Source organism: Arvicanthis niloticus, chromosome 2 (genome assembly GCF_011762505.2).
Source record: "Arvicanthis niloticus isolate mArvNil1 chromosome 2, mArvNil1.pat.X, whole genome shotgun sequence".
Classification (NCBI taxonomy): domain Eukaryota; kingdom Metazoa; phylum Chordata; class Mammalia; order Rodentia; family Muridae; genus Arvicanthis; species Arvicanthis niloticus.
Genome location: NC_047659.1, coordinates 52,510,514 through 52,525,237, shown reverse-complemented (window position 1 = coordinate 52,525,237; position 14,724 = coordinate 52,510,514). Strand labels below are relative to the sequence as shown.

The 14,724-nt window shown below is 39.0% G+C and overlaps 1 protein-coding gene across 4 annotated transcripts in view; it reads left to right on the top strand.

Moving 5' to 3' along the window:
* The window catches only part of Ccdc141 (coiled-coil domain containing 141), a 160,129-nt gene extending 145,688 nt beyond the window's left edge, over positions 1-14,441 (top strand). For 3 of the 4 annotated variants that reach the window (XM_076928944.1, XM_034496603.2, XM_034496602.2), the window contains 4 exons: positions 722-834; positions 3,364-3,480; positions 8,012-8,865; positions 11,342-14,441. In XM_076928944.1, coding sequence (XP_076785059.1) covers positions 722-834; positions 3,364-3,480; positions 8,012-8,865; positions 11,342-11,609 — 1,352 coding nt within the window. In that variant the 3' untranslated portion in view covers positions 11,610-14,441. Of the gene's footprint in view, positions 1-721; positions 835-3,363; positions 3,481-8,011; positions 8,866-11,341 lie in introns of those variants that run through there. The other variant, XR_013108661.1, reaches the window with a different exon arrangement.
* The last annotated feature ends 283 nt before the right edge of the window (positions 14,442-14,724 follow it).

The following is a 14,724-nucleotide window of genomic DNA, read 5'->3' as shown; positions in this document are numbered from 1 at the left end:
AGTTTTCCAGTACTCAAAATAGCTGGCTCAGAGTTTCAGAACCATGATTCTGTGCTTGTCTTGTTCCACTTCTTTGAGTTTAGGTTGAGTAGAATGTTTTGGCAACAAGAATGTGTAGCAGAGAAGGCTTCTCACATTACAGCATCCAGAAAACAGAGAGTGACAAAGAAAAGCATAGGTACAAGATATTTCTTCAAAGGCATATCCCCTAAGCATCCATTTCCTCTGCTCCGCCCCACTTTCCACAGGCTATACTACCTCCCGATAGTCAATTCAGTTCCTAACTGATCAACAAAAGAATCCATTGACTCAGTCAGAGTTCGCAGGATCCTTTCCAAAAGCCCCACCTTTGAATATAGCATTGAGGACCAAGCCTTTAACATACAAGGCTGGCATTGATATTTCCTAATCAAACCACAAGCTGGACATGGTGATGGTGCACAACTATAATCCCAGAATTTAGGAAATGGAGATTATATAGTGAATTTAAGGCCATGTCTCACCTTCATCCCTTCCTACCCTGTAACCCCATATGCAAATATATCCAAACACTTGGCTTTTAAAAATGCCTGCATTCATTGATTTCTGTTCAGTGTGTGTTTGCTAGGAGATTACTATCTACAAAAGACACTGAGGAGATGAATTAGCATCCAGGTTTTTTTTTCCTATTTTCTTGTTAAGAATTCTCTTTACATATAGGTTTATCTTTGCTTCTTTCCAGGTTTGGAAGAGGGGCAGAAATATGCTGAGAAGATTGTCACAAGACACAAGGAGATTCTTGAATCTATTACTGAATTATGTGCATCTCTTGTGGAACTTAAAGACAAACTGATGGTAATTTCTACATTCTAGAATATGTATTATCAAGTGATATAAATAAAAATGTGTTAATCAAATGTCTTCGGGTACAGGGATGTTCTACTACAAATTCTCAAGAGACACAATGTGCACATTTGTTTCACAGCATTCTAACATAATTATCTGGGGGTTTGTGATAATTAATCCTGTTTCTTTTCCATCACTGCAGAGAAAAATGTTGCTAAGAATGAGGGCTAAGTACAATTAAGATGTCTCATGTACATTTCCATAGATCATATCCCAGAGGATAAATGTGTGCCGTTAAAACCAAAGCAAAGTTTATATTAAGGAGTCTTGTGTTTATTGTCATAAATAATAGATGTGATAGTTTTCTTGCTCCAGATTATGGCACCAAAGAAAATAACATTAATATTCAGGTATTGTTTTTATTGAGCATTTAATACTATGGAAGTATTAAGCTAACCACCACAACCTTCATAGAATTAAAATAAAATAATACATGAAAATAGGGCAAATACTTATGATGGCTATGATAGACAAATGCCAACTAAAAGAAAAATGTGTTGTTATGCTCTGAAATGTTTTGATTGATGCTGCTTTTACAACTTAATGAGGTGAGCTGGTTTAGGGTAATAGCTGTGTCACCAAGAGCATAGGTTCTGCATCAGAACTCAGTTGCCTTGGAATACCCTGGAGTTACAACTTGGGTAAATTGTTTCATCTCTATGGGACTAGATATTCTAACTCCCTAAATGGATGCCACAGTGGTCCTGAGGCTTGACTGTGAAGCTATCAATGTTAATGGGTGTATCGTTATTGTGGTTTATGCCTATTAGTGAACTTGCCGTTCAGATAGAGTTATATATTTCATGGCAAAGAATTTTCTGATTTTTCCATGTCATAAACTTGAGTGTTGACTCAATTTAGATAATCTGGGGGAATATTAACTCAGTAGTTACATAACCAAGTTACTGTTTCCCTTCTGTTAAGCATTGAGATTTTTCAACTTATTTTCTTTCCACCAGTTCTTCATCACACTTCAGTGAACATCGTTGTGCTTGCCTTTTTCATTCATCATCGACACATAAATTCTCCAACACAGATTTGAAAATTTAAGTGAAATGCTATTGTTTCTAATATGTATGCAAAATTACCTTGTATAAATATTTTACAATTGCAAAACCACTAGTAAGGTGTGACTAAACCATAGGTCTTACATTATCTTTGTGAACATCTTACCTCTATTTCAACTCCCTGGGATCCTGCTCCTTCTCCATCACACACATGTATAAGCTGAAAATCCTCCTTTCACTGACTCTGCTGGCTATCATCTATAATACCCTCCTTTATATTGAACATCTTCAGCTTAATTTCCAAGGAACCTTGAGATGGAGATAGTACCTTTGTTGTTTGATACTTTTGGGTTGCCGCTGTTGTTTGTTTGTTTATAAGACAGAGTCTCACTATATAACCCTTGGCTGTCTTGGAACTCACCATGTAGACTAAGCTGACCTCAAACTCAGAGATCCAATGGTTCTTGCCTCCCTATGCCGGGGATTAAAAGCGTGTCCTATGAGTGTTGCTTTCCTTCGTCCAGAAGGAAGATATGGGTCCAAAGAGATTAGAAGTGCTGTCCCTGAGTCTCCACAGTCACTGGTATTAGATCTGGAACTTGAAGTTACATCTAATTTAACACCCAGAATTCTTTTCACAACAGCTGCCATTGTGGTTTAGATTCCAAGTCTGTATTAGTGCTGAGTGGCTCATCCAGTAATACAAACCAGTTTTGTTTTGGAGTAGAGTTTCCAAGCTCAATTTCCCCAATAGATTCTCCCCGAATTCTCTAAGCAAGTGTAATGTGCACTTTGGGGAGTGTGCCTGTTTCCATAACTGTATAGTACCACGATTCACACACAACAATCTTCTATAATACAAACATCGTTTAAAAACCGTGTGCTCTATCACTTGGGGCACCTGTGTCTCCATTTCTCTTCACAAAAACTTGGCCCTTGTGCTGCCCCCTGCCAGTTTGTAAAGCCCCACTACCTCTGTGACTAAAGCTGAGCCCCATAAAATGCAGGAACAAGTAATATTCACAGGCGATAACCTGTGTTCCCAACTGTTCTATTTCCTCCCTCTTTTCAATATTCTTCCAGTTTGCTTGTGTGGATTCCCGGGCTCTCCTCTTTATTCTCCTCCAGAGACCTCATCATTTCTTCCTCACTGATGCTCTTCAGCCTCCTAGTGGCTTAAACTGTACTACATAGTGATTCCCATCTCCAGAGAATGTGCTTGCAGGAGCATCCTCCGGGAACCATCACTTCAGTCTTTACAGGGCCTTTCAACAGTTGGTTTTACTGGCAGTGAGCTTTACCAGAGGCTGAGCAAGAGGAGAGCTGTGAGCTTGAAGGGAGAACATTGGTCTCTTGTGGAGTGCATTTACTAAAAAGTTGCTGTTGGCTTTTTTTTTTCCAAGTGGTTCCCATATGGCATTATTTCTCCAATTTTTCTGGCTCTCACTCTCACTAAACTTGCTTTGTACAGCAGGGAGATGTTCCGAAGATGAATTCAGATTTGGAAGATTTCCATGACAATTGCATTGATCTGCTAAAGGAGCCAGGGAAGGATGAGCAGACAACATTCAGTGAAGAAAGGAATGAGGTAATGAAAGTATTTAGCTTCAGCTATGCATTACTTTGTCTTTGAGATTTGTTGTGGTTCGATACACACACACACACACACACACACATATAGATATAGATATATAAGATATATATATCTTATATATATAAAAGATAATATATATATTCATAAGATATATATATATATATATATATATCTTAGAATGATAAGCATTTTACAGACATGTTAGCCTAGGCTAGCTCTGCTTTCCCATCTCATGCTCCATTGCTCTTTTATAGTCAATCTTACTTCATTTTATTTTATACCTGTTATAGCAGTTCCAGAAGAGGAAGTTTCTAAAATTGTTTTATATCACCCATTAGAAAATATTAGTACACAAAACCAGGCTCTATATTTCCCCCTAGACTCTAACTCCACATATTTCTAAGCATCTGTACTAAGGCACCAAATCCAGCTGAAATATAAATATTATTTAAACAAATATTTAAACCTTTTTTCATATATATGTAAATTAAGCAACTAACTGGGGGGATGACATATACTCACAAATACAAATACATCATGCTTTCAAAAGTCTTGTTTAAGTGGCCACACCCTTCTGGATCTTCCCTGTGGATATATGCTGTATTTGTAGCTGCTGGATCACAGTTGTACTTGATTTTTTTTCTTTGTCAATGTGTTTGTTTCTGGTTTTATTCTCCTGAATGAACAGCAGACCAAACATGATTCCCAGCAGCTCTCAAATTAATAAAATATACTTCTATGATAAAAGAGTTACACACACACACACACACACACACACACACACACACATTCACACTTGCACTATTTGTAAGTTATTTCATGAAGCAAGATTTCTTTTCTTGCACTGAGTACAATTCTAGATTCTTTACAGGTCTCTTTTCCACAGATTGAATGTGTCAGAGACCAGTGCAATCAGACAGCTCCCAGCCAGCATTAATACCATTAAGCAAGCTACTTTTTGAGTGGTACAATTTGGAGCCATTTACACCTGGGTCCCCTCTAAGTACAAAAAAAAAAAAAAAAAAAAAAAAAAAAAAAAAAAAAAAAAAAAGCTGGCTAGCCTTAGTCATCTGTCTGACTTCAATCTCCTGTCAAATGATCATTAGTCATTCTTATCCAAGTCAGGGTTTCTAACCTGCAATACTCCTGGCATTTTATCCAGAGAAAGAACTTCTAAGGGGGAAGTGAAGGTCTTATGTATCATAAAATATGTAACAGCCTTGTGCCCCTTCTGTGAGCCTTCCTTGTTACTTAGCCTGTCTGGGTATGTGAATTGTAGCATGAATATCATTTACTTTACAGTTAATATCCATTTATGAGTACATGCCATGTTTGTCTTTCTGGATCTGGGTTACCTCACTCAGAATGACTTCTTTATTCTTAGTTCCATCCATTTGCCTTCAGGTTTCATGATGTCATTATTCTTACAGCTGAGCAATATGCAACATCCCCTTGCTGTTTCCTGACCGATGCTCACAGCACTGCTGTCTGCCTAAGCTGGACTAGAAAAAAAATGTCAACGGGCATAACCAGTATCCCACTGGAGAGCAATGTCATCCCTATACCTGTACAAGACAACCAGTTAAAATGATAAAGAATAGTATTAAATACACTGCATCTTAAAACCTACAATTTTAAATATTTTTGATTTGTTACAATATTATTATTTTTTAGTTCTCCATATTTTCCTATATTATGTGTTAGGCGCATTTAATAAAGACTCAGAAACAAAAAATCATTGCTTCCAAAGAAGCCACACTCATCTTTTCTACCTAGTAAAAAGGTTTTCTTTTTAAAATCTTGCTTTTATCTATTTTTATTAAAAGAAACAGGTGCTTTTAAATAAAACAGATGCAACTTATTCTCATTGACAAGTGACTTTTATTTTAAGGCAAATTAAAAGACACACTAGATCATCAGTCGTTTACAATGCAAGCGAAGGTCCCAATTACAGCTGTCAAGAGTTCTCACTGCCGTCATTTCCTACCCTGTCTGCTGCCGTTGGTACAGACAGCATAATGAATGGGCAGCAATATGCTTCATTTACAAGCAACTCAATCACACTTACCCTCGTATTGTCTCTATTATTTATATATAGGTCAGATGTAATGATTCTCCAAACCCTCCAATGGGCAAATTATAGGAAAGCCCCAGGTAGACATCTGGGATCACACTGCACTCAGTCCTGATACCCTTAAATGCTGTGAATCTTCCTCAGAAAATTATTTGAGCTGGAAAAAAAACCAGTTATACAGAATGATTATAAGAAGATATTTATGACAGGAACTTTCTCCTAGAGATAGTGAAGTCCTTCTCCTGTATCCCAACCCCTGGGTGGGGTAAAAGGCATTAAACAATCTTATCAATGTAATGCACGTAGCACTGTCAACAGATTACTTCTGGTGTTTTATCCCTAGGCTGGGTGCTGAAGCTAAAGCCATAGTAATATCTGAAAACTCCTGAGGTTAGATGGCAGCACAGAGTATTAAAGGACTTGCCTAAAGCCATGGGGCCATTTTGGTAGCTGATGAGGGATTTGGATGCCAGCACTGAAAGCTATAGAATTTATTGCTAGGGGGGATTTAACAATCATCTGATCAAATCTCGTTACAATTGAAGAAACTGAGACAAAAGGACATTTAGTTTCCCCCTCTAGAATGGCAGAAACTAATACCAGAGGTGGGCAGGTAGCCTGGTCCTTTTGGATTTCAGGAAAATACCTCTTCCATGAGGACCAAGAGGCTCTCCCAGGAACTGCATCATAAGCATGAGCTGTTTGTAGCGATGCCATGGATGCCCAGGCTGACCCTTCCTTCTTCTGTCTCACCTGCTGTGTGCAGGAGGATTAATAAACAACAGAATGAAAGTACCTCTCTTTTAGACAGTTCAGTGGAGTGTGCTTGTCAGGCTGGGATAGCCTCTGGTTCTTCTCATCGGGTCATGGAACAGGTATTAGACTTTGCAGAGACAGATGCCTTGGGAAACTAAGAAGAGTAAAGGGTTCTCTTTACTTTTCTGCTCTCTTTCTTTACCATGTTCTACAAGTGTCCAAAGGTCTCTGGTCCCCTTTTATCTGTCCATGAGCCCTCCTTGAGCCTTCTTCCCAAATGCTTTCATACAGAAAGTCCTATGCCTAGTATTTTCATTTACTTCCCACCAATCCCAGTTACCCTACAGTAAAAACATGTAATGTAGAGCTACTTAGGAATGCAAAGTGTCTGCTATCCCTTTACATGTGTGATGTGCACCTCTCCCTATGCAATGTATTTTGAGGATCAATTCTGTTCAGTTAGGTCAATGGGTCTATAATATAATAACTTTCCAGAACTGGCCCTATCCACAGGCAGTGATTATAAACCCAATTGATTGTGCCTAGCCGTGGAAATTAAAGTTCACCAGTTATGCCAGACATATGAACTAGGGCACTAGGTGTATAATTAATTAGAAGACTAAGAGCAGGGAGCTGGGGAAGTGCCTCAGTCAGGAGAGTACTTCCACACTCATGAGGACTCTGTTCAGACTCCTAATACCCTGTAAAAAGCTCAGCACCCCTGTGTGCCTGTAATAGCAGCTCTGAGAAGATAGACATAGGAGGATCACTAAAGCCTGCCGGTGACACAAGTCTGAATGAATTGGTGATCTGCAAGTATCAAATGAAATACAACAACAGTAACAATGGAGGAAGATAGCCAGTGTGGATGTCTGGTGTCCACACACATGCACGTCAGGTATACCTGTTATGTACATATATATAAACATATACATATCACATACCTAGCCAAAAAAAAAAAAAAAGAGAGAGAGAGAAAAAGACAAAAGCTAACTAACAAGGTTAGATAGGGCTAAAAGAGAATCAGGATGAGAGCAGAGAACAGAGAGCAGAGAAAGGTGTCCGTGAAAAAAATTTAAAACAAGGTCATGGTCAGCAAATCAGAGAGGAATTTCCCAACTGATCTCCCAGGACTAGTCAGAAAGACACAAGTGTCTTACAGACACAATGATTCCATGCTGAGAAAATTAGAAAAGATAGTCGCTCCCTGTGAATGCTTACATACCTTCTTCATAAATGAAAAGTATAGACATTTGGCAAACTGTACCTCATTGAGCTTTAAAAGTAGTGACTGTAACATTTTAAAATGGCTTGGAGGACCGCCTGCCCATGTCTATGTTGCTAACAGCAACAGAAGGACCAAGAGCCAAATGAATGTGTTCCGAAAAAAAATATTTACATAAACCATACCTTATTTTGCTTGCTGAGATGATTGCTCTGTGGGTAACTCTTGGTTAGTGTCAACGGCATAATTTACTATGCTTTCAGGAAGTCACTTATTCAATAAACACACTTTGAATATTTTTGGTCATGGTCATGGAACAGTTCCCAATAAACATTTGGAGTTCAGGGACTCCAGAGCCACCTCCCTGAGGCTTACCTTAGGTTTTCATCTCACACTGGGTGTCATTTTAATGGGAGGCTGGGAAAAGAAGTATATCCACCTAATGAAAACTTGGCTTTCCTCCTTTGAAGGGGCAGATACAGGGAGCAGATGTGTTGGCCATCAATGGAACAAGAGAAGATAGACTTCCCAAGGACTTGAGGCAGTCCTCATCTAACAAAGAGGACAGTGCCCAGGATGTGATCCTTCCAGAAGACATGTTATCTGGAGAAGAATCTGAGTGTATCTCATCCGATGACATCTCTTTGCCTCCACTGCCAGTGAGCCCAGAGTCCCCTCTGGCACCATCAGACATGGAGGTAGAAGAACCTGCCAATTCTTCAGCCCTCACCCTGCATCTCAGCAGCTACAGGATGCATACAGGGACAGGTGGTCTAGGGAAGGCCCAGGAGTCTGTTCTTCCCCCACCTACTGCTTTTGTTGATGGGTGCCATAATAAGAAAGACACATTTACAAGTCATTTTGAGAGGCCCTATCCACAGTCCAAAGCTGAATCCTCATTAACCTCCAGAGGGTCAGTAGAGATGAGTACCAAGTTGCACATCAATGTGAAATGTCCAGCGCGCATGTCCCATGAAGTGCACGGCAAAGCTTTACAGCAAAGCTCCCAGGCTCAGGAGAACTCGCTAGAAACGCAGGAGAAAATGCATGCTGATTCTAACGTCACTAAAACCCAAGACAGGCTGCATGCTGCCCTTGATGTATCCCCTGGCCTCAGCTCTCAATCAGATACCAGCAGGAGCCATCAGAGGCAAGTGGGTCCCCAAGGAGACAGGAAAAACTCATCTGCAGAAAACAGCGTGGTCAGCCTAGCTGGCCGGGCGCCTCATTTCTCCAGGCTGCTGTCCAATGTAACTGTCATGGAAGGTTCCCCGGTGACTTTGGAAGTCGAAGTAACTGGATTCCCAGAGCCTACACTGACATGGTGGGTAGCCTATAATGACAAGCCATAGACAGAAATAAGTAACTGCTGAGAGTATCTCATTTTGTGTGGACTAACCTAGAGATTCAGGGCTGGCTGACTAACCCTCAGGACACTCGACCCTGCATGATTTGATTTCACCGCACACCTCCACTTTCATTTGACTAAAAGTTTTTTAATACCCTGGGAAGGGGAGTAACCATCTAAAATGATTGAACAACCCCCGTTCAGAAGCCCTGGAAGTTAATTCAGTTTGGTTTTCTTTCCATTTAACATTCCTTGTTTTTAATAATCGGGTCTTGAAATGCCAGCCTTATTGTCTGCTTCTGCATTGGAATGGCATCGTCCTGGCTTGACACCCTTCGGGGAATTAAAAAGCCTAAGACACCATAGATTTTTTTCTTTCCTTTTTCACTCATTTCATCTTCCTGACAGAACCGCAGGCACCTTTGTGATATTTGTTTTGCTAAGGTTTCTTTTAATAAATACATTCAATATGAAATATTGAAATACTTTTATAGCTTCTTCAGGTGCCTGATAATAAGCTCGTTTTTGGAAAGTGATGTAATACCTGAGCTGTGAACAGTGTGACCTCACTCTAGAGACATGGGTGCCTTTTCTTCTTTGTAAAAGTAAACTGTAAAGTCAAGGCTCTGAACCACTTGCTGTGAATGGCAAAGTTGTTCAAGCCTTTTCCATGGGGCTTACTTCTAAACCTTCCCAAAATTCTCATCCTTAGGTAAATTCACTTGGGAGCAAACTAAGGGGCGTCGGTGAGTTTATACTGACAGGCTAAGATAAGTGTGCTGTATTTTATTTATCAGGAACTTTCTGTGAGAGTTGTTGTTTTGTTTTTGCATGTCTCATTGATGGTACTTGACTGTGAAGCAGATACCTAAAGAATTTAGGAGAAAACTTTGGAGCTCAAATAGTACAGGAATCTGCCCTTGTGTAAGTGCAGAAATTAGCACTTTTTTGTTTTGTTATTTCTGCAATTGCATGGTTTATTTTTACAAATAAAAATTTTTGTATTTATGAATTCAACAGGTATTTATTTCCTAATTAAATACTAGTTCACCCCAAGGAAAGACGTCATCTGAGGTGTTTCTTATTTTTCTCCATACAAACAGCTCCATTAGTACACACCACTGAAGAACTGTGGTGTATGTATTGTTAGAGAACTATTGCAAATTGTAAAACATAAAACCACTTTACCATCAGATCTAGAGTTTTGACCAGTGAACAGTTGGCAGGCTAACAGGGCATTGTGTATTCCCAGGACACTCTGAAGATGCAAAAATATCAATTAGGTAATGGGGACAAAAAAAATGACTCTGGGAGCTGGACCAAGTATGAGGACCTGCTTTCATACTAAAAGTTGGATACAGTGACAGGCATCTGTAATCTCAGTCCTAGGGTGGTGGAGATAGTAGCTGAATCAGTGAGCTTCAGGTTCTTTAGGGTGACCGTGACTCAGATGATAAAATATAGAGCAGTAAAGAAAGCCATCAGCATCTGGCCTTGACACACATGCATGCATACATATACATACACATATACATACATACATACATATATACATACACATACATGCCCACATGCATACAAGCACATACACACATGCCCACATGCATACAAGCATATATACACATGCCCACACAAATACATACATCCCAAACACATACAAAGAAAGCTGACTTGAGTTTCTCATCAGTTCTTGTATGAAAGTATTTATAAATAGATGTAGAATATGAGAAATAAATTCTTTGCTGTCTAAGATGATCCAGGTATTCGTGCTCACAGAGAAGTTTTAGAAATAGGTCATTTATAATCAAGATGTAAAAATCACAAATGCATTTTATAACGAGAAGTCATTGTCTTCTAATGAATTCAATTCACCAATAAAATGAGCTCCTTTCAGCAGGAGTGGTATAAAGTCCCTTCTTTTACATTGTGCATTTGTCCTGCTGGGAGACTCAGGTAAGTTACTGCAAAGGGCCAGTGAGCCTCAGTTCCATAAGGATGCCAAATGGGAGTCAAAAGCCATGGGTGCTATTAAAAGCTGCAGAGAGGATGAAGTAGGCTGGATATGCAAGTGTCACTTCACACTCTAGCTAACTGTTGCCATGAGGAAACAGTGACCCGGTATGACCAGATGGCCAGCATTTTGTTGTTGTGTGTTTGTTCCTTGTTTTGTATGCGTGTTTTAAAGAATAACTGGATGTGTTTATTTTCATCTATAATACTTTAACTGTTAAATGTTATCACAGAACTTTCATATACATGATCTGAGTCGATCAATGTAATTTTCTGGCTACGGGTTAATAAACAGTCTCCCTGGTGTCTACCACAGCTAGGCAATTCCTGCTAACGCTAGGGAATACTGCAGTGGGGATGGGCCTGACAGCAATAGCGGTGAGAACTTGGGAATAACGGAATCAAGAAGTAACCCTGACTTAAAACCGACTCTCTGCTTTAGGTTCAAGAAGGGCCAGAAACTGTGTGCAGATGGACACTTACAGGTTTTGCACAAGGACACAAAGCATTCAGTGTTCATTCCGAAGGTATGTGAGGCAGACGCTGGCCTCTATGTGGCTCAAGCCCAAAACTCTAGTGGCACCCTGTCTTCCAAAGCCATCCTCCATGTGACAGGTAACCATGGGCCACCAATTACGAGAATAAACTGGATTATGGTGTGTATCATCTATGTCAGTGTATCAGTAATATACTGGCTTCTTACGCAATAGTGACATGTTGCTATCAATGGACATTGTTATAAGCCTAAAAGACAACATGGTTGTTTTATTTTCTCATACCCCCCAACACACACACACATGCACACACACACACACACACACATACATACACACACATACACACACACACACACACACACACACACACACACACACATACACACACACACCAATTTATTTCCACTTTGACTAATCCCACTGCTAGGTGAAATAATTGTATTTTCTCTGCGATTTAACATACTTGGAAAACATGGGAAATTATATACAGTGAATAATGATTCTAGGAAGAGAAATATTCTGTTTAATAAGCTGATCTCTTATTTAAAGGCATATGAATGCTCACATAGACCACAAGGATCATAGAGTTGTGATCTAATTTTCAAATCTAAATGTTTGATAATTTCTCTTTAACTGTGCTCATAACCATCTCTTTGTATGGCATTACAAATCAAACTGACATTGTGATTCTCACTATTGTACTAGCTCTCCTTTAACTGTGTATTTCACATTTTGATCTTGTTTACCGAACAAACTTGACCTATGCTGTGTCAACACGCTCTACATTCCTGAGTCTGAGGATGCCACTATCAATAACCATTCCTCACAATGAACTCTTGGGCTTGATGTTGGAGAACAGACATGCTATCAGCTTCAAAATGGAGTCAACCTTTCTATTAGCTCTGTATGTCATATGACAAGATGGAATACAGGCTGCAGAAGAGGACCAGTTTTACTCCTGTCCTTCCACTGCTGTGTAGTGGCCATCCTGTGCATAACTGTCGGCAGGTCCTACTGCATCTGTATCTGCTGCTGCTGCTGCTGCTGCTGCTGCTGCTGCTGCTGCTGCTGAACACCTGTGTAGCCATTTGCAAGGCATCTCAGTGCCTCACTTTCCCATCTGGAGAAGGGGCTCATCTACCTCTTGACAGTTGAGTTTTTATTTTATGTCCTATGGTGATCTGGCCAATGAAAAAGTGCTCAGTGAAGACTCATTACAATGCTTGGTATGATTTGCCATCTTGCTCCTCATTATCCATTAATTCCTTTTCAGATGCTGATCTTTTAGAATATTAAATGAAAAGAGTAGTGCTAATATGTAATTCCCAACGACTCCCCTGGGGGAGGGTAAGACTGATGTCCATGATTACAGAGTTTAAATTCCTTTCTAACTTCTTACAACTACATCCTTTTCAAAGGCTTTGGACGGTAACCTCTGGAGGATATAGTTAGGGTATTTTAGGGGGAGTCTGGGTAAGACAGAAGAAGACAAATATAGCTTTCTTTTGTGCAATTATCACTGTGATATTGAAGAATGTTATATGGCTTTCTAATTTGCATTATTCAAAAAATAAGAGGCATTTGTTTTCATATTTTAAACTTTGTCATGCTAGGGTAAAATCTTAAGTTGAAAGAATAATTTATTACAGATTTTTGATGAAGGGAAGAAATTAATTATGTTGCTGGAAGACTGTCTACAAATAATCAAAATATTTAAATAGAATATTTTTGACATGATATTAAAAAGCTACTGAATATTATGAAAGATAAAAATGTCTAGTCTAGTAAAAAGTTGGTCTATTTTTTCTTGTGCTGTGTGTTTAATTTAATTAAAAAAAATCTAACTGTTTTCTTTCAAGTTTTGACAGAAAGCTATTAAAATCTCATACATACGTCATCATGAGGACCTCAATCTTTTCACTCTCATCATTTGTCCAATTTTAAGATTTTTCCATATCTTACCTAGCTGCTATGGCCCATGTAGAAGCTAAACCATAAAATCTATTCATGCCCAAAGGAGGTAAGCAGGTAACAAATCCCATCCTGTCACACTTTCTAGCATTTATTAATTTGATGAGGCCTCTGTTCCAATGCCGTCACCCTGGTTGTATTTAGGTTTGAAGATTGCTAGAGCATGTGAAGTGCAAGCTCACTTTTACCTGTTTTGTTCGCTTCACTTAATATTCTTCCTTCAGGGAGTCAAATGATATAGACCTTCATCGTGATGTATGACCCACTAAGGCCTGTAAAATCCCCCAAGATGAACATTTGTATGTGTGTATAAGTTGAGTCCATGTATTGAAGAAAAATACTATGTGGGTATTCAAGATTCAGTTCAAATTGCTTTGTAAATATCTCATCCATCTCGGGTGTGAGTGGACTACTCATGCAGCCATGAGGAATTATAAGCTAGCCATAAGGCTATTCTTCTATTAATTAAAAAACAAAAGTATGAGTCTCCTTACTGATGGAGTTTCTATCTTTACTGAAGAGTTTTTCATTGAAATGTCAGGCTTAAATTTGGCCACTGATGAGTTGTCCATCTTCCAGTAGGTAGCTTCCCACCCATGCTTTACCCCCAAGTAAACTCCGTGGGTCATACATACACAGAATATGTGAAAAGGACAAAGGAGTTCGTTGAAAATAATGGTTTTAGCAGCACAGGAGGGGGGTGACAGAGGGGACATGAAAAATGACTAAAATTCATCATGTACAGGTGCATGAAACTCTTAAAGAACTAAAATGGAAAAATATGAGAAAATTCAAGTAAGGCTTAAAATACATTAAAGGTAAATGCATAACTACTTATAGTAACTAATCTAGACAATAATATAGAAATATTTTCAAAAAGGAGATCAAAATGGAATGAAAGTAAAAATTATATATGGGCTTAACATGTCAAAGGAAGGTGGAGACATGTAATTTGGGTTGCTGGGAAGGGAAGAAAATCACTATTGTTCTGATATTCCAATAAAAACATGTATTGACATTGGGTGGTAGTTTTACATACTTAGTTCCAAAATAAATATACTATAGGAATTCTTATTTTGTGTTGCTGGATTCTTTGTAACATATAAAGCATTTGAAAATCATGACTTTAGGTAGATTGTTGTCTGATTTCCCTCAGGCAGCATTTCGCTCCATCACCATCTAGCTAACATCCCAACCTCGAACATGTCCACTGTCCTCTCTTCCCAAAGTGACAGTTCCAACCTACAGTTACTCTGTGATCTCCTTTTCCTAGACTCCTCTTTATTGGACTTTCTTTATTATATTCTCCTATCTTCCTGTGGCCTCATTTCTGCCTATCCCCTATCCTTAGGAGACA